Source organism: Danio rerio, chromosome 3 (assembly GCF_049306965.1).
Source record: "Danio rerio strain Tuebingen ecotype United States chromosome 3, GRCz12tu, whole genome shotgun sequence".
NCBI lineage: Eukaryota > Metazoa > Chordata > Actinopteri > Cypriniformes > Danionidae > Danio > Danio rerio.
In genome coordinates this window covers 62,447,414-62,475,000 of record NC_133178.1, presented here as the reverse complement: position 1 = coordinate 62,475,000, position 27,587 = coordinate 62,447,414, and the positions used below count along the sequence as shown (strand labels likewise).

General features: G+C 36.8%; 1 protein-coding gene and 1 long non-coding RNA gene across 4 annotated transcripts in view; one reads left to right on the top strand and one right to left on the bottom strand.

Annotated features, from left to right (window-relative positions):
* The window catches only part of mosmoa (modulator of smoothened a), a 65,853-nt gene that overhangs the window by 22,189 nt on the left and 16,077 nt on the right, over window positions 1–27,587 (bottom strand). For all 3 annotated transcript variants that reach the window (XR_012401284.1, XR_012401283.1, XM_003198185.7), the window contains exon 2: window positions 8,075–8,287. Coding sequence is in view for 1 of the 3 variants with exons in the window: in XM_003198185.7 (XP_003198233.1) it covers window positions 8,075–8,287 (213 nt within the window). In the remaining 2 variants the exon portion in view is untranslated. The remainder of the gene's footprint in view (window positions 1–8,074; window positions 8,288–27,587) is intronic.
* LOC141381322 (uncharacterized) lies at window positions 20,781–25,934 on the top strand. Its single transcript, XR_012401294.1, has 3 exons — window positions 20,781–21,034; window positions 21,411–22,568; window positions 23,717–25,934. It is a non-coding gene; the product is annotated as an uncharacterized lncRNA (long non-coding RNA).

The window sequence follows — 27,587 nt, the reverse complement described above, 5'->3', positions numbered from 1 at the left end:
ATAGTCTACAGAACAAACCACTGTTAAACAATGACTTGCCTAATTACCCTAACCTGCATAAATAACCTAGTTCAGCCTTTAAATGTCACTTTTAGCTGAATACTATTATCTTGAAAAATGTCAAGTCAAATATTATTTACTGTCATCATGGCAAAGATAAAATAATACAGTTATTAAAAAAAGAGTTATTAGAACTATTATTTTTAGAAATGTGTTAAAAAAAACTTAAATAAAACTTAATATAAGCTAATTATTCTGAATTAATAGATTTTACAAAACTGAGTTGTGTTTGATGTAATCTTAACTGAAACAAGAAGAGAGTTGTGGAACAGTGAAGCTACTCCCCCTTTTAAAAAGCAACCAATAGTTTTGTTTTATCACCACTCAGCCAGTAAGAGTGGTTGAGATCAAAGGCAAATGAGAAGCATCCTAAAGGAGGCGTGGCATGCCGGATACTAGAGAGCATTTGATTGGTCAAGATTTGCTCAGAAGTATGAGGTGACATGAATAAAACTGTTGATCCGTTTAGACAAGCTTTACATGTTTATATTGGTTTTATATCTCTTTCACTTGAATTCTGTCACTGTTTTGGAGTGCACAAGCTTTTAAATATCCTAAAAACTAACAATACTGATACTAACTTTTAAAAACTTTATTTTAATTTCATGGGAGCCTTAAGACTTTTTATTTTCAAGAGAGTATGCATAGAAAAAAGGCATTGTTTTGGTGTGTACAAACCAGCACAATATTGTGATGCTTTCCTCTTTTTTTTGTGCTCTGCTCAGTGTTCAAGTGTAACCCAGCAGTCGGAGGTTATGAACCTGGCCTGCGGAGCCGTTCTAGTTAAGGGGCCGCTGCTCTTTTAAACGGTGGATCTGGCGCCCACACAGCGATAGAAAAAGACAAGTGACTCACCGAGGCTCAGAGATGCGGAGCAGAGCCTGGACAATTGGGACTATTTCCTCCCTGTTACCACGGCAACCGTGACACCACATTCGATTCTCGGCGAAATGACTTCTCCATTCAGCAGATCTCTGCATGCGCAAGACGCCGCGAAAAGATCATTTCATAACCACTCTGGGCTATTGAGACAGCTCCGATTCTCTGCTTATGATTACATAACAACGACGACACAATCTGGGGCTAATCAGATGATGTTTGCCAAAATAAAAATATGTCCAATTCAAAACTCTCAACAATGCTGCAAATCCTCTGTACGTGTCAGGAGAGATGGCGTCGCTAACTTTCTGTCAGCTTTTTTTAATCTTGCAGGCAATTAAAGGCTGATCAAAATTTGATGAGACTGAAGAAGCAACCCGAGCCATATCCAGTACATCATACAGAGACCTGCATATTAAACTCCGTCCACTTTTACAGCTCGACATCATTGCTTTCCACTGTAAATTCAGCTTTTAAACATGATGACTTCAAGAAATAACTTACTTACTAATATCTGCTTCAAGTAATTCATTCCCAACCAATTAGCCATGATTGAACTCGCAGTTGGTGTAATAAAATGTCAACATGTTGAAGATCATTTTCCCTCTTAGGGGAGATCTGTCTTACATAACCAGACTTGAACTCACTATGCAAGTTCCTAGAAAGGTTATTAAAACTTAGCCTTTTAAAATGAGTTTGTATCTCGATACTATTCCTTTTATTAAAGGTTTACTTTTTATTTTGGGAAAACCTTTCTATTTAGCTTCAGCTTTAGTAGTTCTGTGTTTATAGTTAACAGAAAAAGTCCAGTGTCGACCAGAGAAAAGTTGAGTGCATCAAATCTCATGCAAAGCTCTCAGTAATAAAAATAATATAATTGTCTGAACAGAGACTGAATTCAAAACCATACAAATGCAACCAATGAAAGTTAAAATTGTGGAGAAGTCAGACAATCTTCTTCATATTGAAGATCATACTGTATTTGTAGTTAAACAATGTCTTATTTAAAAATTTTTTGGCAAATAAAAAAGTTAGAACATATTTTAAAAATATTAATAATAATGTTAATAATGTTAATAATAATAATAATAATAATAATGTTAATAATAATAATAATAATAATAATGTTAATAATGATAATAATAATAATTATGATGTAAATAATGTCAATAATAATAATAATAATAATGTTAATAATAATGTTAATAATAATAATAATAAATATACTGTTAATAATGTCAATAATAATAATAATAATAATAATGTCAATAATAATAATAATGTTAATGTCAATAATAATAATAATATTAATAATAATGTTAATAATAATAATAATGTTAATGCCAATAATAATAATAATAATAATAATAATAATAATATTAATAATAATGTTAATAATAATAATGTTAATAATAATAATAATAATGTTAATAATAATGTTAATAATAATAATATTAATAATAATATTAATAATAATGTTAATAATAATAATTATTATTATAATGTTAATAATGTCAATAATAATAATAATAATAATAATAATAATAATATCATTATTAATAATAATGTTAATAATAATGTTAATGTCAATAATAATAATAATAATGTTATTAATAATAATATTGATAATAATGTTAATAATAATAATAATGTTAATAATGCCAATAATAATAATAATAATAATAACAATAATAATAATAATATTAATAATAATGTTAATAATAATAATGTTAATAATAATAATAATAATGTTAATAATAATGTTAATAATAATAATATTAATAATAATATTAATAATAATGTTAATAATAATAATTATTATTATAATGTTAATAATGTCAATAATAATAATAATAATAATATTATCATTATTAATAATAATGTTAATAATAATGTTAATGTCAATAATAATAATAATAATGTTATTAATAATAATATTGATAATAATGTTAATAATAATAATAATGTTAATAATGTCAATAATAATAATAATAATAATAATAATTCCTTACATTTATATAATGAATCTCCTCATCCACCACCAGAGTGCATGAGGACTAGTGTAAACGGGGCCTCAGTTTGACGACGCCATCATAACAACACAGATCACTCTGCCTATTCATGCCAGACTCCAGCGGAAAAAGTGATTGACAGGTGGTGCTTTATGTGTAACTTATCTTTATTTATTTATGATTTGATTATGGTTTTTGGTTATGGCGACCCCAGATTGATTAAAGGAATAAGCCGAAAAGAAAGTGAATGAATGAACATTTCAGATCCTGCGATGTGACTATTGCGAATGATCACATTGCGAGTTCAATGCTGAAATAATATGTTGTGCAACCCTACATTTTCTAGGTTTACTTTATCAATTCCAAACTTTACCTGATGTATAGAAATACCCTGTCAACACAACTTAAAAGATTAAGCAAAGTCATCAAACCCACTCCAAACAGCAAATTCTGCTTACGTTTTAGCTACTTTTTGTGTTGACGTAAATTATGTGTTGTGTTGACATTATATAAAGGTGATAAATTTGCCACTCTGTTAACTACTGCCGCTTGCCATTTCCTTCTGAATGCTCTGTATCCTAAGAGGAGCTTTAAACTGAGAGGCTTCTTTATATGAGACACAAAGGCACACGTAATCCAGCGTGAAAAATGGAGAAGAAAGTTAATAGTGTCTCCAGCGAGCGAACACAACAGATGCGAAACGCACACGTTGGGCAGACACACAACACCTCAGAGTCCCGCTCCAGCCCAAAGCACAGAGATCATCTGTCTCCCTGACGCTTTCCGTGAGATGCACTTTAAATTGGTCGGTGTTTCATGTTCCCCACAGCTGGGAAGCGACACCTCATTTGCTGGTGTAAAACCAATGTTTAGTTAAGCCCTTCTGCAGATCCGATTGAGAAACGTCTGTCAAATGATCATCTTTTCAATGGAAGGTTTGCGCATTGGTGGACATTTTTGCTTGCTCAATACAAACAAACAAAAACTTGCATGTAGAACAAGTTTCTCTAAAGATGTCTCTTCAGGGGTGCGACAAACAAACAGCAGATTTGATATTCAGATCAGATATCGGCTTTCATACCCCATTTTTGCTGGATCGACAAGATGGGATAGATCTAAATCCAATATTGCATGTGTAGTAGGGCTGGGCGATTTGGCCTAAAATTAAATTCTCGATTATTTGAACATTTTAACTTTCTTGAAATACAAAAAAAAAAAAAAAAAAAAAAAAAACTGAAACCACATGGGGACCTATCTTAAGACTTTTGGGAATCAAGCATTTTACATTTGTAAATTTTCATTTCTAACCCTATATATCATGACACTGACTTTATAAAAACGTGAATACTGTCATCTTTTTTAAAATATGTTTATGCTACATAAGTCGTGTGTATATATGCATATATATATATATATATATATATATATATATATATATATATATATATATATATATATATATATATATATATATATATATATATATATATATATATATATATACACATTAGGGATGCCACGGTTCTCAATATAATATTGAACCGTTCGGTACGACCTCCATGGTTCAATACGCGCTTGTGACTTGCGGTTTTCTCGGTTTTGCGTTTAAATAATTTATGTGCATTTTATATCTCCCAAATTGACTCTGTGTGCCTGTAAATCTACGAGCTGAGATGTGGAGACTCCTGTCCGCGATTAAATATTCAATCACTATGCTCAAAAAAAAGTTAGGGGGCGCAATAGGCCACTGTTTAGCTGGTATATTTGCATACAGCGATCTGATTGGCTGACGCTTCTGTCGGCGCTTGAAAAGTTGAGCTAGTTCCAACTTCTGCAGCGAGCAACGCCTCTGAAGCGGCGCCGACGGATCCACAATGCAATGGATCCACAAATCAAAGTGAATGGGAAGCATTGACGCTGACGCCCCGTGTGAATGAGGCGTAAAGAAATGATTCGGCTTTTGAGATCAGTTTCATTAAGACAACACTCTTCTAGATTTTTCTAGAGTCGTCCAGCATAATTTTGTGGCTTAAAAGTATTAATTCAGGCACCGTTTGGGCACTGGAACATTTTAAAAGTATATATTTAGCACAAGTATTAAAATAACCCCAAACGATATAATCAAATGTATAATCAAATGTAAAACAAAACCACACAATCTTCACTGTATAAAGAATTAAACAATTTATATTGAATTTGTAAACTTGGTTTAAAATCACATTCACCTTAAAAACGCATCCATATGAAAATTAATGCAATATGAATCCCAACATGACATTGTTGATCCTGCGATGTGACTTGAAGATTCGCACATTGTGATATTGATGCTGAAACAATATATTGTGCAGCCCTATTATATATATATATATATATATATATATATATATATATATATATATATATATATATATATATATATATATATATATATATATATCAAAAGTACTGAGTTCGGTATCAATGTGTTCTTAAACTTTTGGTACCAAACCAATCTGTACTGAAAAATTGGTACAGAACTCGATACTTTTGACAACACACATTAGATCAAAAAGGGCTTTCAAGACAGACTAAAGACAAGAATGAGTGTTGTTGAATAGTTTAGGATCACTTTATAGAAAGGTTTGATCCACTTCAAAGGCCAACTACTGTATTTATATTAGGGGTGTGAATTTTTAGGAACTTCCCAATCCAATTTCAATTCCGAGAGTCGATTCTTGACTTAGAAGTTTACCATTTCTTCGGCTGTGCAAAGGCATCTATTTAATTTTCAAGATTTAATTGAATGATTTTTTTATGATTGGGAATTTATTGCACAGGGTCCACAAAGTGGTGACAATAAGTGCAGCACAGTGCCACGTCTTTAAAAGGCAAACACAAATTGAGCCTCCACAGCAAACATAACATAGAAATGAACACCTTTAATGCTGGTCAATTCTAGGCTGGTTAATTACTCAAGCCTATCAACTAATCCTTGATATCCATTACCTGATTTTCAACCTGTAACTCCAAAGACTTTGGTTAATGTTTTATATTTGCACTGTCACTGATTTGACAGAAGCAACATGCAGTCTCGATTCAAATAACCATGTGATATTAATTCTACAATGACTAAGATATGCATATGTTTCTTAATCCTCTCAAATCTGCCTTTGACCCAGTGAGAGTAGTCGTCATATATGCTTATGAAACAGCCTCTGTCTTTTCAACCAGCATTATTCTCTCTGCTACAAACATTTCAAATCAAGATAGTTTGGATTAAAACACTGATGTCTACAGACCAAAATCACTGTTTAAATGCGAATTGATGCTTTAAAAATGTGTGCCACTGAATAATTTAATTAAGAAGAAATGAATCAATTAAATTAATTAAGTGTCACGATCCTCCAAATCCTCGATTCGATTACATTTTCGATTGTAAAGAATCTGAAAATATAAGTGTTTTTACAGTATTGTTTTAATTTAAGACTGATTTATTCTTCTGCGTTGAGTGCACATGGATCCGACGCAGCCCTGTATGCTGTACCAAACTAACATGCCCGACTGATGCAGACCGATGACCAACTGCAAACTTGGTGTTGGACTGTTTTAAGATTGTGGTCACCCAAAAGGTGAAAAAAGTATTACTATAAACAGTGTATTTTGAGGCACCACAAAATAAACAACATGCTTCTTTTATATATATATATATATATATATATATATATATATATATATATATATATATATATATATATATATATATATATATATATATATATATATATATATATATTTATTAAGGGTGTCACAATCCTCTAAATCCTCGATTTGATTACATTTTCGATTCTAAAGGTACGATTCGATATCAATTTTCGATTATGAATAATTAATTAATTAATGACGAATTAATTATTTGTAGCCTACCGTTTAAACTACCTGACCTGCATGGTCTTTGTTTTACCCATAAACAAATCATACAGTAAATGAATAAAGGCAAGATACACACATAATTACCACCTGTCAATCACTTTTTCTGCGGGACTCGTGAATAGGCAGTGATCTGTGTCGTTATAATGGCGTCGGTAAAAAAAGACGCACAACCAACAGGAACCAGCCAACAGTATCTGAGGTGTTCGCTAAAATGACTAAATACAAGTGAGTGAAAGATTGAAGCAGTCCTCTGACTGCCTGGACCTGCTGTCTCGAGCGCATGGCTGTCTGTGTCTGTGTCTGAGTGGTCACGTGATGTGCATTTTCAGAGGTAGAGAGGAAGGAGGGCTGCTCAGAAATGCTACACGCCACTGTGGATGTCAAATTGTTGTCGTTCTAAAATGCCATTTAAAAACAAAGATAGTGTAAACAGGGCCTGAGTGTGTACTTTTCGTGAGCGGATTTGCAACGGGGGCGGGCGGAGGATCGCGATGCCGGTGTTGTCTATCGGACGAACCCTAATACATACATAGCAGAGCTTGCAAAACTGTGTTTTTTTGTCGACAACACGAACGTTGTCAACATAACTCACTGGAAATCCAAAATGCTTTCACACCGGCGACTTCATTGAAAGAGGAGAGGGTTTAAGCTCTGTCGACGGGTCTCCAGCTTCTGCAGTTTAACAAGCACTTCAACAAGCCGTTTTTTTTCCCGCTTGGCAAGCCAAGCTGACGTGACATGGGGGCGTGGCAGCATCGAAGATTTTATTTTTTGATTCGATAATCGATATTGAGCATAAATTTCGATCGATTTCGATTTAAAATCGAAATAGTGACACCCCTAATTAAGAAATTAATCAAAATGCTTTTTTCATACAGTATTTAAGCATTTCAAGTAATTGAGTTTAATTAATCATTTAATATGAATGTGAGCTATAATAATAAACAAAAACTAAACACACACACACTAGGGTTGTCACAGGATTGATACTGGAATTCGAAACTAATTCAGACTGTAATTTTCAGTTTAAATATTCATTATAAACTCAGTAGCGCTCAAATGTTGGCGGGAAAAGGACATTTTTAAAATAATGTCACCGAATTCCAGTATCGTGCAACCCTAACACACACACACCACTTTTACATCTGGCCACTTTACATACTTCCAAAAAGGTCTAAATAAAAGAATATTGAAGTATGAAAAGTGTGACTCACTTCCTGTGAAGGCGATCCACCTGGCGTATTTCGTGGCTTCTCTTCGCCAGTGCGAGGCCACCAGTAGGCCGCAGGTGACTGTGAGGGAGATGATGCCCATGATGATGAAGAAGAGCGTGGTGACCCACTCTGGGGGCAGTCGGGGCGGGATGCAGGTTCGGTCTCGTCCGTGAATCGTCTGACACTGCCGCACCAGTCCCACCGTAAGAGCTCCTGCAATCAAATACAACAGGGTCAATCATGTGTACTATTAACAATCAATCGCATACAACAATCAATTACATGCAGCAATAGATCACATACAACAATATATCAGTGACATACAATACTGTCACTCACTTACAACAATCAATCAACCAGATGCATTAATGTTAATTACATCCACTGCCAATCAGCAATCACACACTTCATGCACAACAACCAATCACATGGAACAATATTGGTTAAACGTCAATTACAAACAACAACAATCCATGAAAGCATGTCAATCACATCAAGCATCAATCACAAACACATACAAAAACAATCACATACAACGTCAATCATATGCAACAACCATTAATTACACCGAGCAACATCAGTCAAAAGTTTAATCGCAACAATAATCCATCTCATGCAACTATGTTAATCGCATACAACGTCAATCATATGCAACAACCAGTCACACGTCAAATCACATACAACAACAAGCCATCCAACAATGTTAAATCACATGCAACAACACTAATCACATACAACGTCAATCATATTCAACAATCAATGACGTGGAACGTTAGTCAATGACATCACACACATTTAACAAAAATGGATGGATCATCACATTAAACAATGTTAATTCTAGGGGTGTCAAAAATAATCGTTTTTTCGGTGCACTGCGATGCAGACTCGGACAGTTCGGTATCGGTTCAGTAATAATCATAACCGGTTATTACTGATGTCATTTACCTCATATGCGCTCTGTCGCGAGGGAGGCGATCGCGAGTATTTACAGCGCTTTAACTACTTAAAACTCATAAACTGTGCACAATTTCACTGTGTGTGTTTGCTGGATCAGTCTTTCACTGACATATACAAAAATAGCCCCTATTTCACTGAGATCGAGAGAATGAAAGTAGCCTACTCCATTTCTCTCTCTCTTTCTCACACACACACAGTGGCCCATTTGACCTGCTGGTGTGGCTTTTCTTCTCTTCTCGGCTGTTTTACAGCGTTACTTTTGCATACAGGAACGAGCGCGTGTCTGCAGAGTTTTCTCCACCGTGTCTATCATACATCAGTTGTGAGATCGCCGCTGCCGCCTGCCGCTTATCAGCATCACTCATCTGTGAAGAACGCAGCGCGCAAGAGCCAATCGCAACCGTTTTTTTTGAGGGTGTGACCAATCAAAGAGGTGTAAGAGAACTAGACAAGGATCAGAAATTGAGCTGGATATTTATATTTGTTTATATTATTTGCTAAATGCTCGTTTTGTTTAACGTTACAGTTTATATATCTGACTGTTTGTATTAAATGACAAAATTGTATAACAAATAGTATATAAATATCAATATATTCATACATTTTAATACAAGAACTGCTGCTGTGAAGAAAATATAAAACTGTGTATGGAAAGCACCGTCAATGCACCGTAATGCACCAAAATATCGAATTGAACCGAATCGATGGCATGATAATCGTAACCGAACCGTGAGACTAGTGTAGGTTCACACCTCTAGTTAATTCCATACAATGTCAATCAATATTCACATTTCAACATCAAATCAACCACATGCAACAATAGCCCCTTTCACACAGTGATACCGGTAAATATCTGGAAAATTTCCGGAACGACTTTACCGGTATATTCAAAAAAGCGCTGTTCACACAGGCGAGGACGTTACGGAATTATTCCAGAAAAGAGCATTCACACATCCATTCCAAAATACCGGCAAATTCTGACATCATTCACCCCAAATGAGCTTTAAACGGCTGCGCTCGTGTTTGTAAACATTTGACTAAATTACAAACTCTGTGGATGATCAATATTGTGAACAACTTTCGCATGTCGAGATGTTCATAATATGTGCGTGTGCAGACGCTCACAGGCTGTTTCACAGGCACACGCAAAGCTTGAAGGTAAACAAACAACGGCTTTTCATAAGCATCTCATCGATGATTATTTACACAGTTGGCATTAAGAAGAACATATAAACGTGATCTGACTAACTTCTAGCAGCTAAATGTGTCTGGAAAAATATTCAAAGGCTTTTATCCTCACAAACCGTGCGGACGTAAATGCGTCTGACTGTTGTGATTGGCTAAAGCAGACGTCTTACGTCAGCACGTTCTAGACGTGCACGCGCTTATTACGGTAATCTTGCTTCTGCATTCACACAGCGCAGCATTCCGGCAAATTATCGGTAATGTTACAACTTCTCTTTCCGGAAAATAGCCAGAACGAATTTACTGGTATTTTCAAAAAGGACCTGTTCACACATACACACCTTTCCGGAAAATTCCCGGCAATTTTCCGGAAAGGTCTGTATGTGTGAAAGGGGCTAATGTCAATCATCATCACTCTTAGACGTCAATCACACACAACAACAACACGTATACAACAATCAGTCACATATAACAATAATTACATGCTACAACCACATGCAGCAATCACACACAACAGCAGCAAACAACGTCAATATTCAAATCACATACAACAATCACATATCATGTCAAATCACATACAACAATCACATATCATGTCAAATCATATACAATGTTAATCACATAAAACATAAATCACATTCGACATCACATGCAGCAATGTCAATTACAAACAACAACAAATCACGTGCTCAAAAAGCATGACAAATACCAAAAACAGACAATAACTGTCAGAGCTCGAAATCAGACAGCACTAATAGAATTTTTGCCTTCGACAATTAATTGTCAGGCAAATTTAAAAATCATGACAGCCCTTTCCCGAGCAACATCACCAATAAAGGCTGTTCTGCATCTTAATCAAGACGTGGGTGTTTAGCTATGGACTAAACCTATAACATGGCACACCAGAGAAAACAAAAACAACAGTCATCGAGCGTGAAGCCGAGCGCTTGTTCTGTGCAGAGAAACACACTGCACCTGTCAAACAGTCCCCGAGGCTGAGCTCAGCACTCCATCAGATGAATAAAAGCCCTTTTCAAGACTGACATTTACACGGATTTAAAACAAGCTTCGCCGCCTGAACAGCCAGAAGTGCTGAATGCACACTGCTGTCTGGACCCGGCACTGAAGCAAGCAAAAACACAGGGAATGTGCGGTTGAAAATTGGCCCCTGCCATACTTTAAATGACTGTATTCAACACTACAATCAAAGTCCGTCTTCACAGCCAGCTAAATCCTAACAGCAGATTTGCAATCAGATCACCCAAACAGATTAACCAGAGATTAACCCAAGAGATTGTTTGTTAACCTGTGAGGCTCGGTCATCTAATCCAGTTAAGACTATACACAAGCTTTGGCGTGTCAGGACCAGAAGTTACACTTCACAGAAGGTCAGAGGACCAATCTTATGGTACGTACTACGTTCACACAAGATGCAAATGAAGCGTTAAGTGTGAGTGGTTTACATGTTAAGTCAATGCCAGGATGTGATTAGACATACAGCGCAATGACACAATTCGCACAAAATGAGGTGTCGTAAAGCAGTGGCGCGAGAAGGTCGCTGGTTCGAGCCTCGGCTGGGTCAGTCGGCGTTTCTATGAGGAGTTTGCATGTTCTCCTTGGGTTCATGTGGGTTTCCCTCACAATCCAAAGACATGCGGTACAGGTGAATTGGGTAAGCTAAATTGTTCGTAGTGTATGTGTGTGTGTCTGTTTCCCAGAGATGTGTTGCGCCAGGAAGGAGTTGGTGGTTCATTTCGCTGTGGCGACCCCGGATTACTGAAGCTAGAAGTATCGCTGAGAGCATCCGTCATTCAGGCACAGGAAAACACATAACCTTCACAGCCAATCACCATCATTTCTGTTGAGCACATGAGCAAAATGGCCAATTTACTATTTAAATAGGTGCTCAAACTTTAGCTGCATATGGAGCTTTTATGAAATTTTAGTATCGATTGGTACGAAAAATTCCAGTATAGTGACAACACTATTCCAACCAAATTTTCAATGTCATTTCAAAAACAAAATAAGTGCAAGTTTTGAGAAGTTATGTGCATTTATTATGCGTTCAATAAATAGTCATGAATGAGAATGAGAATTTTTAGATATATTGCACAGCCCAAAGTGAAAACTACTCGACAACATATGCAGTCCTCAGTTTCTGCATCACTGGAGTCACTTGATCAGAAGGACTCCCAACAGGCGAGAGGCAGAGCACGAGATTTCATCATTCACACACACAGCCTCAGGAAACGGCTGAACTCAGATACATCTCTGCACAAACAATTCCATTATATAGAGAATCACGAATGCTGAAATACTCAGGAGCCATTTTCAGCTTCTGTCAAAGCTAGCTATTTAACTTTTTTTGTCAAATTAAATTACTAATCTAAGAATACAACATTCGCCTATACTAGTTTTAAGCAGCATAATAGTGTGTTTTTATTATTAGAACACCATTTATTGCATTACTGAATGAATATATTCCATTACGTCTCTAATTGCTCTAATGGATTCAGCTATGCAGAGTCAAAACAAACAAAAAAATAGAAAGTAGATTCACAAACATGCTTTTTGCTCATTATTATCCAGCACTTTCCCTAGAGAAAAGATTATATTTATTTTTTTTATTCGTTTATTCAGCAACCACCATTTTTCCCAGTGGATGTCCTCATTTTCTTTGTATTAGTGATGGGTCGTTCATAAACGATTTGTTCATTTTGAACGAATCTTCAAAAAGACTCGGGAACTACAAGTCCTATTGGGGAGTGATTCGTTCGTCCGCCGCGTGCGCACATTTGTGCAGGTGGTATCATTCAGTCTTTTGAGTTGTTCATCGCAGAAAGGCAGAAGCCGATCATATGCGTTTAGAGCTGGAAAAAGAATCGATCCGCTCACCTCGAGTCCTCTATCGGGTTTGAGTCATTTGTTCATCACAGGCCAATCATACTTGTTGAGCAAATACATGCTTGTTTTCAAGATGTCGCCGAAGTTTAGCGGGTCTCATGCTGTCATTAGCCAAAATATCTTGACAAACCACACATAAAGGTCGTGGTTCATCAGCTGGTCCTGTCCACGTAAATCCTAAACTCAAATACTGATCATCATATCGTCGTCTTTTGGGTTTAAGCCCTGAACTTGAAGGCTTTGAATCGGGGGGTCTCAGAAACCGATCCATTGTATTAGCAGGCATATACCTGTATTGGCGGGCTTGCCAAACAGAATCGAATTCACAGCTATGGCCTTCTGGGTAAAAAAGGTTTTCTTATTTTTGACGTATAATTTTTTTTAGCTTTGTTTAATTAAAACGTTTAAATATAATAAAAAATACATATAATAATTAAACTTAATATTTATATTTTTATTATATAATATTTTCCCCGCGCCTCCCCTGACAAGCTCTGGCGCCCCCCAGGGGAGGCACGCCTCACACTTTGAAAACCCCTGCTCTATAGGTTTTGAGTCATTTGTTCATCACGGGCCAATCATATGCGTCTAGAGCCGGAAAAAGAACTGAACCGAGTCTCTCGAGTCCTCGGGTTTGAGTCATTCTGTCACGTGATGAACGAACTCAAAAGCCAGAAGACTCGAAAGGCCAGTGCGCTCACCACACACCAGCTATTATTGGTGGAGTGGAGAGACAGTGATAGAGCCAATTTGGTGGATGGGGATGATTGGGAGGCCATGATCATAAGGGCCGATTGAGGGACTTTGGCCAGGACACCAGGATTACACCATTACTCTTTACGAGAAGTGCCATGGGATTTTTAATGACCACACAGAGTCAGAACCTCGGTTTACCAACTCATCCAAAAGACAACACCCACTGACAGTATAGTATCGCCTTCACTTTACTGGGGCATTAGGACTCACACAGACCACAGGTTGAGCGCCCCCTGCTGGCCTCTCTAACACCACTTCCAACAGCAACCTAGGGTTCCCATGTGGTATCCCATGCAGGTACTGACCAGCCCTGCTTTGCTTCAGTGAATAACCAGTCTTGGGCTGCAGGGTGATATGGCGGTGGTAGATTAATATTGAGTAAAAATATCTAAAGCTAATTATCGCTATCAACATCAATTTTATTGTGATTTGATATGATTTATCGGCCCAGCCCTAGCGCCCTTTGACCTTCAGAGATTTACTACAAATCACACCATGCTTCCTTGACAATAACAACTTTTCGTGATCGCTTTAAATTCGATGAATCGCCCAACTCTACAGAAGCGAATGTTACAGCAATTATTTTATTGCATCTATTATAGTTTAATTAAGCAATCAGAAACAAGTCTCCTTATTTCCTGACTACTTTGGAAATTTTATAAGTTCTTCATTAGTGCTTGACTAACAAACATATCACAATCACATATGCAAGCAGCATGGTTATCCCAATGCACAGCATCATTTGTATCAATGTTTGGTAAGTTGGGTCACAAATGAGTATTTTTTGGTAGTTTTTCGATTCAATCAAAAAAAAAAAAAAAAATTATATATATATATATATGAGCAATTCCAGCGTTATGGATGTTAATTATCATAAATTGATAATGAAAGTATATGTTAACATTATATTGAAAAATTTTATTATATTTTCTAGAGCAACTAGCCACAGAGTTATGGGAGCAGAAAAATATCAATCTGTAAACGTGTTTTGTACTTTAAATGAGGAAAATAAACATGCGTTATGGATGTGACAAAAAAGTTTACAGTATACAACACACTTTGTAGAAATTATGTGAATTAAACTGCACAACCCAAAATAAATAAAACTAATCAAAAGGATTAGAGTCGGCTCTCTATAAAACAAAAATGCTTGGTTTTATTTTATTTAATATTTTCACATTTCTGAGGAAAAAGTGTCGTTATGGATGTGACATCTCTCTGTTATGGGTGTGACGCATGTGAAATTATCATTTGTGTGACTTTGGTAAATCAAATAGAATAGTTTGAAAACATTGACAGATGCATTTTTGAGTATTTTTAAAGTACTGTAAAATACTTGCTTACACAAAAAACCCAGAAATGGTTTCCGTATTTTGGTAAAAACTAAAATTTTTTTCATGGCAAGGTTGACATTTGCACGGAATTGTTCATATATATATATATATATATATATATATATATATATATATATATATATATATATATATATATATATATATATATATATATATATATATCAATGCAAATGAAGCAAGATTAAATTCATATTCTTCTTTTATTGTCTGGACCAATTGAACCAAACAGCCAGTATGAACATCCTTAGAGGAAGAATTAATATTACGCCCTGAAAAACAGGCAGCGGATTGTGGAGAATGCACCAAAAAAACATCCTGGACATGGAAGAACTGAGGAAATCCTGTCCTTTACTGCAAATACAGTGAGCAATAACAACTCAGCATCTCTCAGCTCAGACAGTGCTTTGAAGCTCCACATGCCTCAGCTACACCGTGAGAAGCGTATATGGGCTAATAACAATACTAAAACTTCAGACTCTCGGTAATAATCACCAATTTAAATACCATGGTAAAGACTACTTAAGTGACAATGAAAGCAGTGAAACAATGAAGATTATTAAGCATCAAGAAATGTGATGTCCAACATGTGAATCCAGTGTTTTAAAACTATTATCCAGACAACACAATATGAGCAGAGGCTTTGACTTCTCTAAAGGCCATGTAGCATTTACTGTATCTTGCAATGGCAAAATTACCTAAAGCGAAAGTCACATTAAATTCAAGTTGGATGAACCTAAAAAGGCAAATTTACCAATATAAAGACATTCGGTTCAGCAGAAGTGACCCAAAGAATGCCTTCATTAAGATGTTAACATTTTAATTTGTAATTACCTAGCAGGCCCAAATAAACTTTCCCAACATGTCATAGGGGTAACATTCATTTGGCAGCCTAATTTTCCCAAGAATAATCGTCTGATCCAGTTTTAAGTTAAGTTATACTGATACAACACGGTTATTTCACAATATTGTCCAGCTGATTGTATGGCATTTTTAGGTGAGGAACTCTCTGTGATTTTGGAGGTGATTTTGCCCTACTTTTATTTCCTTGGCTATCCACTTGTTAAGTGTGACGTCACGCAAAGCGGCTTCCGGGTCCAATCTCTCTATTCAACTGAATGGGGAGACTCATGAAGTGGTAATTATAAACGTTTACAAAGCTATTAAAGGCTTTCGAAAATCACGATCGCAATATATATGTCCATGCCTAATATCCAATGGCCAGAAAGTGATTGTTTTTATATAAATTGTTAAATTTTTGGTATTTGTTATGCAGCAAGCCCAGAGATTGTTGTGTACACTATGATTCTATATAAAATTAACTTTAATGTGTGATAGGAATAAAACGTGATCATAAACGAATGATTTTTCCACTCAAATGAGTGGCGGCTTTGACCCGGAAACAGTATTACATACGTCACAAACACGTCGCCACTTAACAAGGGGATTTATGATTATTTGTCTATGAAGAGTATTTAAGTGTAAATTAGTTCAATCCATTTGATTTAGCAAGTTTTTTATCAATTTATATTTTTTAAACAAAGTAGTATTACTAGTACAAAATAGTATCACCATATTTTACACAGCTAGATCATATTGTTAAACAAACACCCATATTGATATAATCAGCAACATTTTACTATCCTATATTGCTAAATAAGGAAAATCCATTTCTTTACAGTCCACTAGAAGGTGGGGTTGAACTTGAGTTTTTACTAATGGCCCGTTTCCACTGAATGGTACGATACGGTTCGGTACGCTTTTATGGCCGTTTCCACTGTCAATAAGCGTACCGAACCAAACCGTACCGTACCGTACCACTTTTTCGGCACTCTTTCGAAAGGGTCCCAAAAACGAGAAAGGGAACCAAAAGGTGGAGCTACACGTGCAGCCGAACGCTGATTGGTTAAAGAGATACATCACGAGCTCGTGGAGCTAGACAGAATGTAAACAAAGGATCCGCCGTGTTCTAATACACAGCCGAGAGATTACATGGATATAACTTTACTATATGCATAAAATAACCAGCCATGGATGACCCGGGCTCAAACAAACCGTGTCGATGAACAGACAATGCAAAGAAGAAAAAAAATCTGCCATGTCCTGTTGTTGCTTTACGAGCCCGTCTAAAAGTGCGAGCGGTATTTGCTTTCTTCCGGTAGCGCGCGATGGCGTCTATATTTGATAAACTTCTTGAGCTGATGATAATAACGTGTAACGTTACGTGATTGTTGAAGTGTCTCCGTCATCTGATCCATTCAGAAAGAAAAGGACAAGCGCAAGAGTAAAGCGCTGAAAAAAAGAGGAAATCGGCAAAACACAGAAGCAAAAGTGTTTAAAACCTGAAACCTGAATGCCTTTTGGACTATTATGAACTGGGAATGACATAGACTCTCTAACAGAGTTTGCATGTGCTGGTGAAGATCACGGACACAGATGAGAGGTTTGCGCTGACTGTGGGCTATATTGTGTGTTTTTGAACTCAAATAAGTACTAAATGTATGATGTTTGTAGTTTTTCTGTAATTAATAATATATCGGAGACTGTAAGGGGCTGTATGTGTTCATATATGTTGCATTTATGTATTTATTTTATATAATTACAGACGTTACAGTAGCCTATTTTGCACTGTCATTGATCTGCAGTTATAATCAAATTATGTTCATAAAAAGTTAATAATAAACATTTATAAACAAGTATTTATGTGTATAAAGCGTCTGTTTTGTGAGAAGTGCTGCTCATTATGATATGTGAACGACCCGTACAGCCTTACTGTAGACATTTATTCGAGCGAGCATGTTGTCGACTTAAACTTTGTCATACACATACCGCCTACGGTAATATTGAAAAAAATTACTATTGCGGTATGACGGTATTTACAATATCGTTACATCCCTACTTGGTGTTGTTATGCTGGATGTTTTCATCCTGTCTGATTCTGAGCTGTGAGGATGCAAGGCATGCCAAAGAAGGCAGAGTTTCAAGACACACCCACTGATTACATAATCATCACGGACCAATAGCTCACAGTTGTTCAGGACAAAAACCAATTTTTCCCAAAAACGATAACTTTGGTGAGCTGTTTGAACAAACCTTTTCTATTTTAATTGAAGAATACATTTAGCTAGTAAAATAAAGATGGTCAAGTGACAATAAGGTGCAAAAATAACATTGATGGCAGTGAGAAACTGAGAAATGTTTCAGCTTAGTTAAAGAAGTTTTCATTTAAGAACATCATTTGAAGTTTGAAAAACATTGGAAAATATTAAAACCACAATGTTTTTTTACACAAGTATCATCAGGGGTCAACAATAAGGACTGTCCGATGGCCCGGGGCCAGCTTGTGAGATGCTCGGGACAGTAGACAGGATCCTTACTGGCCCGATCGGGCCACAAATGCCCTGTCATTAAAGTTTCATTTGCCTGTGACTATTTGTTAAACGCGTGCAAATACAGTCACAATAGAGAAACTGTTTGTGTTTTTAAGCCTTTAAATGCTACCTTCTCGGTTCCTCTTATCTGATTGGATGTTGTGAGCAAGCTATTTTTTCCGTAACAACGAGTACAGCTAAGAGACAGCAACATGGCGGCAATATCAAGGGATGATGCTAAAGGGAAAAATTTGTCTCTAACATGTTGAAAGCTGACATTTAAGAGGGTACACCACGACAAAAAAAAAAAAAAAAAAAAAATGAAGTGATGTTTTGTACAGTTTGCCGTTAGTTTGGCAGGTCAGCCATCTTTTGTTTTGCAATAAAATACCAGCACATTTTAATACTTTTGTTTGCAAAACATTTTTTAAAATATTTAAATTCTAGATTTACAAACATTTTGACTTTTTTTATTAGTTGTGCCTAAAAAAATAGCTATTAACTTTTTCTTTGGGGGGGTAAGTGGCAATATTGGCAGGGCAAGTAAAAATCTGAACCACTGGTCCGATCGGGCCAGTAGAAAAAAATCCTTAGCGTTGAAGCCTGATCATGATCTCATACCATAATTCCCACCCCAAGAAGACAGGCCAGCTTTATGAATATAATTTCTTCGGTAAACAGCTGTATTCGTTTAGCTTCAGGCATGACGGTCTATCTGCATGACGAGCTCTAGAGGAGTATTTCACACTGTAAGGCAGATTCAACCCTCATGAGCAGTTTGAGGGTTATAAATGTAAAACAGAACTCAAGAGTTTAAGCCCGAGTTTGATGATGGGAAAGAAGCATTTTGTCTCGGTGGGAAGAAAGCCTTTAAAGAGCTTGATAAAGACTAGTGTCTGCATCCGGTAAACATTTCCCTCATCACCCACCAATCCCCCGCTGGTTCACAACTTCAATGTCTAATTCCATCATTACAAGCAGCTGGCACGCAACGCTAAACGAAAAAGACAGACGACACTGAATCTAACACACAACTGGAGTTTAGACATGCACAGAGCATAAACCCACAGCGTTGCTCTCTCCAAACATGAATGCAAACACAAGAAGAACGTCACTTAGAGCAACACATCTGGATAAATAAACCAGGGTCAAGACAGAGCACTGGAGCTCTGCCAAATTCCCAAGAAGCCAGTGCTGGAAACCAGAAATATACTATTCAGCAGAATGTGCTACAGACTGAACTGGCTGACCTGTGTGTGTGATCTTCATCGAACAGGTGGTCTTTACTTCGATACACAACCAATTAATTTGGAATAAGTTTCATAAAATGTCACTGTGATATTTTGCTAATTCAAAATGTAAGCTGGAGTCACATTTACAGATGCTTCAAGAGACTTCTCGATGAGCTGTTTTTCAACCACTTCAACGGACAAAATTTTTTATAGGTTTGGTCTTTAAGGGCCGGGAGACACCAAATCAATGGTTGGCCGTTGGATTTCAACGGTGCGTCGGTCTAGCTAGTAAAAGCCTGTTCAGAGTGTAAAAATCAACATCAGACCATCAACTGAAGAAATCACTCTGATCGGTTATTTAGCAACATATCAGAGCATGAGTGTATTCTAGTGAAATGACATAGCAAGTTGTCAATTCAGGCATAGAAGGCTCAAAGTTGGCGGCTGTAATTTTGCTACTTTTCTTAAATATTTGCAAAGAATATTGATTATTGGAATTTCGGCTAATTTGCAGGAGCAAATCCCTCCATGGTGAATGACAATTACTGTAATAATGGTACTATGCTGCTTTGTTTATGCTTTGTATGTGTAGGAAGTTCAGCTTCCCTTTGTTTTACTATTTTTGAATCCATACAGCCAATCTCCGGGTCTGGCGGGAGCACTTTTAGGCCCAATCCCAATTCTATTTTTGTACCCCTACCCCTTCCCCATGGTCCTTGAAAATTAGCTTAACAGATAACGGTTTTGCTAATCGCCAATGTTGCGTACTTTTAGAGTAGCGTTTTTGTTGGTTACCTTGCCCCTTGAGATTAGAACGGCTCCATCATTATCTATTTTTAAATCACTTCTTAAAACCTACCTTTTTAGCTTGGCTTTTTAAGATTATTTTAATAGTTCTTTCTACTGCTACATTTTTACATACGTTTCTCTTGCCTTTTTTCTATGTTTTTATACTCTGTCTTTTTATTTTTACCTTGTCTTATGTACACCACTTTGGTCAGTTTTGAATTTAAGGTACGAAGTAGTTGCCACCAGTGTAGTTCTGTTTTGGGTAGTTTGTGTAGTGCCAGTGCCCTAAAGATTTAGCTCCAACTCTAATCAAACACACTCGAACAAGCTAATCAAGGTATTTCTAGGGGTGTTTCTCAATATGCGTTCTTCAGTGGTCTTGCGTCCTCGTGTTCTCGTGCAACGTCATCATCAGCTGCCTAAGTTCAGTTCCAATACTCAAGACCGCAAGTACGGAGGACGCGTGAAACTTCCCGGATGCGTTCTTGATATCGAGGACGCACTGATGCAGACTTGAGCACCGAACTCGCTCTGGAAGTCCCAGAAGTAAAATCTGTATTATTTATATTGTGCAACGTATATTTATAATGTTTTTATGCAAAGTATATATTTTGAAGAGGGGGGAAACAATAAATCATTGTATGAATGCTGTAATGTTTAAATAATTTTATATTTAAAATGCGTGAAGGTCACATGACCATCAGGAAGAACGCAGCATCCCATTTCTCAAAGGACACGTTCTCTGCCCTCGCGGTCTCCTGAGTTGGTTTTTCAGAGGACACCTGGCAAGACCGCTCTCCACAAGAACGCAAGTCCATTCTCTGCGTTCTTGGAATTGAGAAACAGCCTAGGTATACTTGAAACATCCAGGCAGGTGTATTGAGGCAAGTTGGAGGTAAACCCTGCAGGGACACCGGCCCTTCAGGACCGCGATAGGTGACCCCAGCTTTTGATACTTGTAGATTACGGTTTAGATTTTTTTATTTCCCTTTGGTTAAATAGTTTAGTGGGTTAGGATTTAGTTTGTTTTGTAGATTTTTTCGCTTTATTTATCTCTTTGTTTTGGCAACCTCTTTTGATTTTTTGGACAGCATGGACTGTTTTGACCACGTTTTTGGTTCCTAGACTCTGAACGTCTCGCGACCCTTGCGGTCTATGGAGGATGAGGGAGCTCTTGGATTTCATCTAACATATCTTAATTTGGGTTCAAGAAGAACAAAGGTCTAAAGTGACTAGAATGATATAATAATGAGTGGTGAACGTATTCTTTTAAAGAACACTACCTAGTTTACAATGTTTACTTGAAGGCAGCCTTCAGTCATGTGGTTTAAGAAAAAAAAAAAGCTAGTTTCAGATTGGACAATGCTAATTATGTAAACAAAAATACTAGAAATCACCAGTGTAAAACCAATGAGAGAGAGATTTCATTTACAATGACTGGACAGTGTTTACTGGGAGATGAAGTGATAAACAGCAGTAACCTCTGGGAGTCAACAGTGGCATGACACACTGAGATGCACTGGACTCTCTCCTGTTCTCAGCCTGTGCGTGAAACAACAGGAAATGAAGCGAATGCATGTGCTTCCCGTTCTCTCATTAGTGCAGCTCTGGCGATATGGAGAGTTATGGAGATGAGTCAAACAGCCTCTGAACCCCGGTGGGTGGAAAGCGGAGGCCGAACACACTGCTACAGGCTTGAGCTTTTTTTCCACCATACTGAATTCTCTCAGACGCACACAGATGCAAACACACATCCTGTGCCCATGCTGAAACACTCTAAACACGCGGAAAACATATTCACTGCTGGAAGGGTGGCAAGATATTACAATAGCAAAACTTGGGAAAAGATGAATGAGCATTGGAGTAGATGACAACTGCACATTAAGAAAAAGCAAAAGGCTTTTGATGCCTCATGACATATGTGAATCTTGACTTCAAAAACCTAACCGTAAAGCCGAAAGCGAAAAGCGGCGAGAGCGTCAAAGTAGCCGGAAGTCATTCATTTTCAATGAGAGCCGGCGGCGATAAGCGGCGAGGAGCAGCGCAGCCCGTCTTCTCCGGCGTGGGCGTCGAGGAGAGTTGAAATCAAGTCAACTTTATGGTAATGAGCTATGACGCCGTTCGACGGCAAGCAATCAGAATGAAGACGTCCACCGATTGATAGAAGTTCAGAGAACACAGACCTGTGAACTTTGGTTCCGACCACAGTTGTTCCCAAGGGTTTGATGATTGCGGTCACCGGATTTGCAATGTTTTCTTACAGGAACATGCATTAAATAAGTTACTGGCGAGTTACAATAATGTTGTAATTTACATTAATGTAGATAATGTTAATTTATCTAAAAAAAGCGGGAAACTCACGCGATGTGACAGTACAAAACAGTATAACGTTAGCTGCTTCAGGATATTTCAGACATATGGACACATATTGGATAAATAAAGCAAAGCCACACCATACGCAACTTGATCTTCCTTTGTTATATGAATTTGATAAGAGCTGCGCAACATTTTCACGCTAGAAACATGTTTTATGCAGGAATGTAACTGATATGCTGCAACGGCTCCTTTAAATACGAGATCAACGTAGCGAGTTTTGACGCTCTCGCCGCCGGAGCTGAAGGCAGACAGCGTTGTCGCCAGGGCGGCCAGAGCGACCTTGGACGCTCTCGCCGCTTTCGGTGTGAACATACGGTAAGTCACAAGGGTGATTTTTTGGAAATTAAGATTTATATTAAAAATGGAATAAAACAAGCTTTCCATTAATATATACTTTGTTAAATGGCCTGTGCTTACTCTATTCAAGGGCACCAGATTCACTACCAAACTCTTCACTCATGTGGCAAAATTCTCCTACAAGAGTGATTATAGCGCCTCCAGATGGTGAATGCGGTTATACTCAGGGCAGGTATTATTTGATAATTCGGTCGATTATTTTACTGATTTGGCAACCGTCAAACGTCATCAGGGAATCGGTTTGAATTCCGCTTAGTAGGAAAACATTACTATGACGACACTACATACATATACTATCCTGTTGAGTGTGTAAGTGCATAAGTACATAGTGCATGAGTGTATAGTGTGCCATTTGGGACGCAGCTTTTGTTCTGAACAGGAAAGCAGACATTTTGAAGGATTTCATTAGAGCTGGACAATTATTTTACATTACATCCATCTGAAAGCAGGTGAAAATGCCATATTAAATAATGTTTTTACTCTAAACTCGCTTCATAACGTCAGTTGAGTGCCTGAGATGAATCCTTCTGTGAGATGATTCTGTAGTCGTGTGATTTAGTCACACTGGACTAATGAAAAATCAATGAAATCTTGAGTTCATAATGCAACGCTATGAGGATTTCTTCGGTTTCTTCTTCATGTGTGTTTCAAGTTTTAGCGAGAGCACATTCTGGCCTTAAGAGGATGTCCTGTTAGCATTAGCATTGGTCAAAAACTGTCTTTAAAAGTTGAATTTAGGAATAAAAGCATGTATTATCATACATAAATCCTATAATCCAAGATCACACAACTTTCTATCCAAAACAGGCTAATCCCATAGCCTATGAAAACCCATATGAACGATAAGAGCAGGGATATTTATTAAGAAAATAAATAGAGTCAAGTGAAGCAGCAAGAGCCCAGATATGCTCCCTGCAGGTTGATCTGAGTCAGCGAGACGGGCTTTATTTTCTCAAGCAGCCATGAGTCAGTAGCACAAACACACTGGCCTCATCACTTTTCAAGAGCTCGCTCTCTGTCGCGCAGTATTCCTTTCATAAGTGCGGATAAGCATTGCTGAGAGAACATCAGTCCTTTTATACAATATCCTATTTGGTAGAGCACCTTAGTGTGATGCTTAATTAATTACGAGAAATCAGGAGAAAATAGTCAGGCCCACGCTGAATCTGTGTCTTAAGAAAGCTCTGCAGGTTTCCTCATAACCAGAACTGCCTGCCATTCACAAAAATACACTAACTGAGTGCTACGTTTAGCAAACAATTGTTCTAGTTTCAGCACATTGTCAAGTTTTAGGAGTGACAACTGCACCAGGCCTGCCTAATTAGGATGTAGAGCATTATTTTTTTGCCTAAAATAAAGATCACGATTTCTCACGATTCTGTAGATGTAAAATAAAGGTTAATATGAGTGGGCTATTATCATTGTTATTCTCAAACATGTGGTGGAACAGCAATAGGCTTTGTGTAGCTGTACTGTTGGTTAAAATGCTGAATGTTGTATAGACTTGAAATGGTGGACTTGAACAGACGTTAGATGTGTCCTGGTCATTAATGCTGATGATAATTCTAGTGGTGAATTATTGTGTTTGAGATATATGCTTACAATCTGTCATTTTCTGCTTTAAATCTGTCACTGACGTGATTTTCGTGAATTCAGAAGACTGGGTGGGTATTTTTGCATTTCGGCGGGTTCAGTCAGCTACATCTGGCAACACTGTGTACGCTTTTGGTTTTATTTTCACCGCTAAGAGCGGTTCACTTCCCGCGCAGCTCCCAAACGATCACTCTGTGCCACAAACTGAATGTTATTTACAACATTATTACCTGTTATTCACAGCCTATGCTGTTTCTGTTCAGTTAAGTAGACTTCATTCAGAGTAAACATTGATGAACAACGCATGTAAAACAATGTGAAGACTTGTGCGGCCACCATCGCTTCTCTCCTGAACTTGAAAATATGATTGACAGAATCGTAGAAATGCTGGATTAAGATCGTCTAGGGCACAGGTGTCAAACTCAGTTCCAAAAGGGCCGCAGCTCTGCACAGTTTAGTTCCAACCCTAATTAAACACACCTGATCAAACTGATTGAGTCCTTCAGGCTTGTTTGAAACCTACAGGTAAGTGTGTTGGAGCAGGGTTGGAACAAAACTGTGCAGGGCTTCGGCCCTCCAGGAATTGAGTTTGACACCCCTGGTCTAGGGGGTCGAATCGAGATCGCCATTTTTTACGATTAATTGTGCAGCTCTGTCAGGATGCATGGGACGATGCCCGGTTTCAAGGTTTACCGGAGAAATATTCATAATTTCGCCGTTTTTGGCATTTTGTGATTTGTATTTTTATATTTATTTTTCCATGTTTTTGCTTTTGAATTGCATTATGGGATCTTGATCTTTCTTCCAACAACTTTTAACCTTGAAAAGTTTGAAAAAGTGACTTTTATTAACATTTTCAAGTTTAATATGATATATTGTCTGGGTTGGTATTGTATATTATGCGACAAAGACCTTGTACAGGGTTTCTGCAGGTATCATCAAGTTAAATTTAAGATTGTTTAAGACACTTTTAAGACCATTATAAATGAAATTTTAGACTCGTAAAGGGCTAAAGGCTAAGGAATTTTTTTAATGGCCCAAACAGAAAATAATTTTATTTTCTCTATTAATTTTTATTTATATAAATATATATATTTTAGATTTTATTTCTTAGCAAAATATTTTAAATATGGTGCAAAAAAAACAAGCAAGCTCTATTTCTATCCATACACTTTTTTTCCAACATAAACTTAAAAAATAAAAAAATTTTTTTTTTTTTTAAAGTTTTAAAAACTAGAATAAACTAACTGTATGCACAACAATCTGTCCAGGTCAGTATCCTCAGCAGTAAATACATGGAGCATGTTTAAACAAATGTTACTGTAGGAAAAATAATTGAACCATTATGATAAAAAGAGTTGAAATTAAAATAAATTAAGTATCAAATAACATTAACTAAAAAGTTTAAAGTTTTATTGAGATTATTGTTGGTGATTGTGTGGGTTTTGGTCAGATTTGGTAGCAATAAATGAACAAAGAAAAATTAAGACCTGTTAATAAAAGATTTAAGACCTACAACACAATATTTGGTCACACTTTACAATAAGATTTATTAGTTAATGTTAAGTAATGCATTTATTAGCATGAACAAACCATGAACAATACATTTACTACAGTATTTATTCATGCAAGTAAATGTTAGTTAATGAAAATACAGTTGTTCATTGTTAGTTCATGTTAACTCACTGTGCTTTAACTAATGTTAACAAGCACAGACTTGGATGTCAATAATGCATTAGTAAATGTTCAATTATGATTAATAAATGCTCTACATGTGTTGTTCATGATTAGTTCATGTTAGTAAATGCATTAAATTTAAAACTTTTTAAGCCCTAAAATTTGGATTTTTAGATTTAGGAAATTTTACCCTACAGAAACCCTGTATTTAACTGCCACATAACATTACCAATTATTTTAGACTTATTTCTCTATATATAATTTATTATACATTATATCATTTCAAACTACTATAAGTCAATTAAGGCCACTTTGTTCAACTGTAGAGTTGAATTTAACATCAAAAGTCGACATAGCAGGTATCAACATCCCATAATGTAATTCACAACCGTAAAAAAAAACCCAGAAAACAGTTAATTGACAGATATTTTAATCGTTAAACGAATTTGATGAAGACAAAAAGATATGTTAAATCTCAAAACACTGATGTCCTCACTGCAGCAAAAATGTGAATCAACTGAACTTGAGCTTATATTTCAGGAAATTCAGCAGAACAAAAACTAAAGTGCGACTTCACTGTTCACCTTGAAGATTTCAGTTTTATCAGCTCTGTTTAACACAACTGACGAATTCCCCCTCAACACCGCTTCAGAAGAAGTCCTCTGATTGTGCCGTGACCTGAAAACAACCCTCAGTTTGAGACGCTCTTTAATGCAGTGTGTTTTTCTGAATCTGAACTCAGCAGGCTCTTCAGAAGCAGTGGGAGGAAGTGGCATTTCTAGTCGCCTGCTTGTTTCGCGGCAAACAGAAACGGTTCTGTTAAAAAATGCCTTCGACACCTCTAAAACAAGCTCCAAACAATCAGCTCCCCGCCTGGAGAGTGAAACGAGTACTGTATGCTGTCACACAGAGACAAGCGAGCCCAATTAATCATTCCTCTCACTCCGAGTGTTGCTCTGGGAAT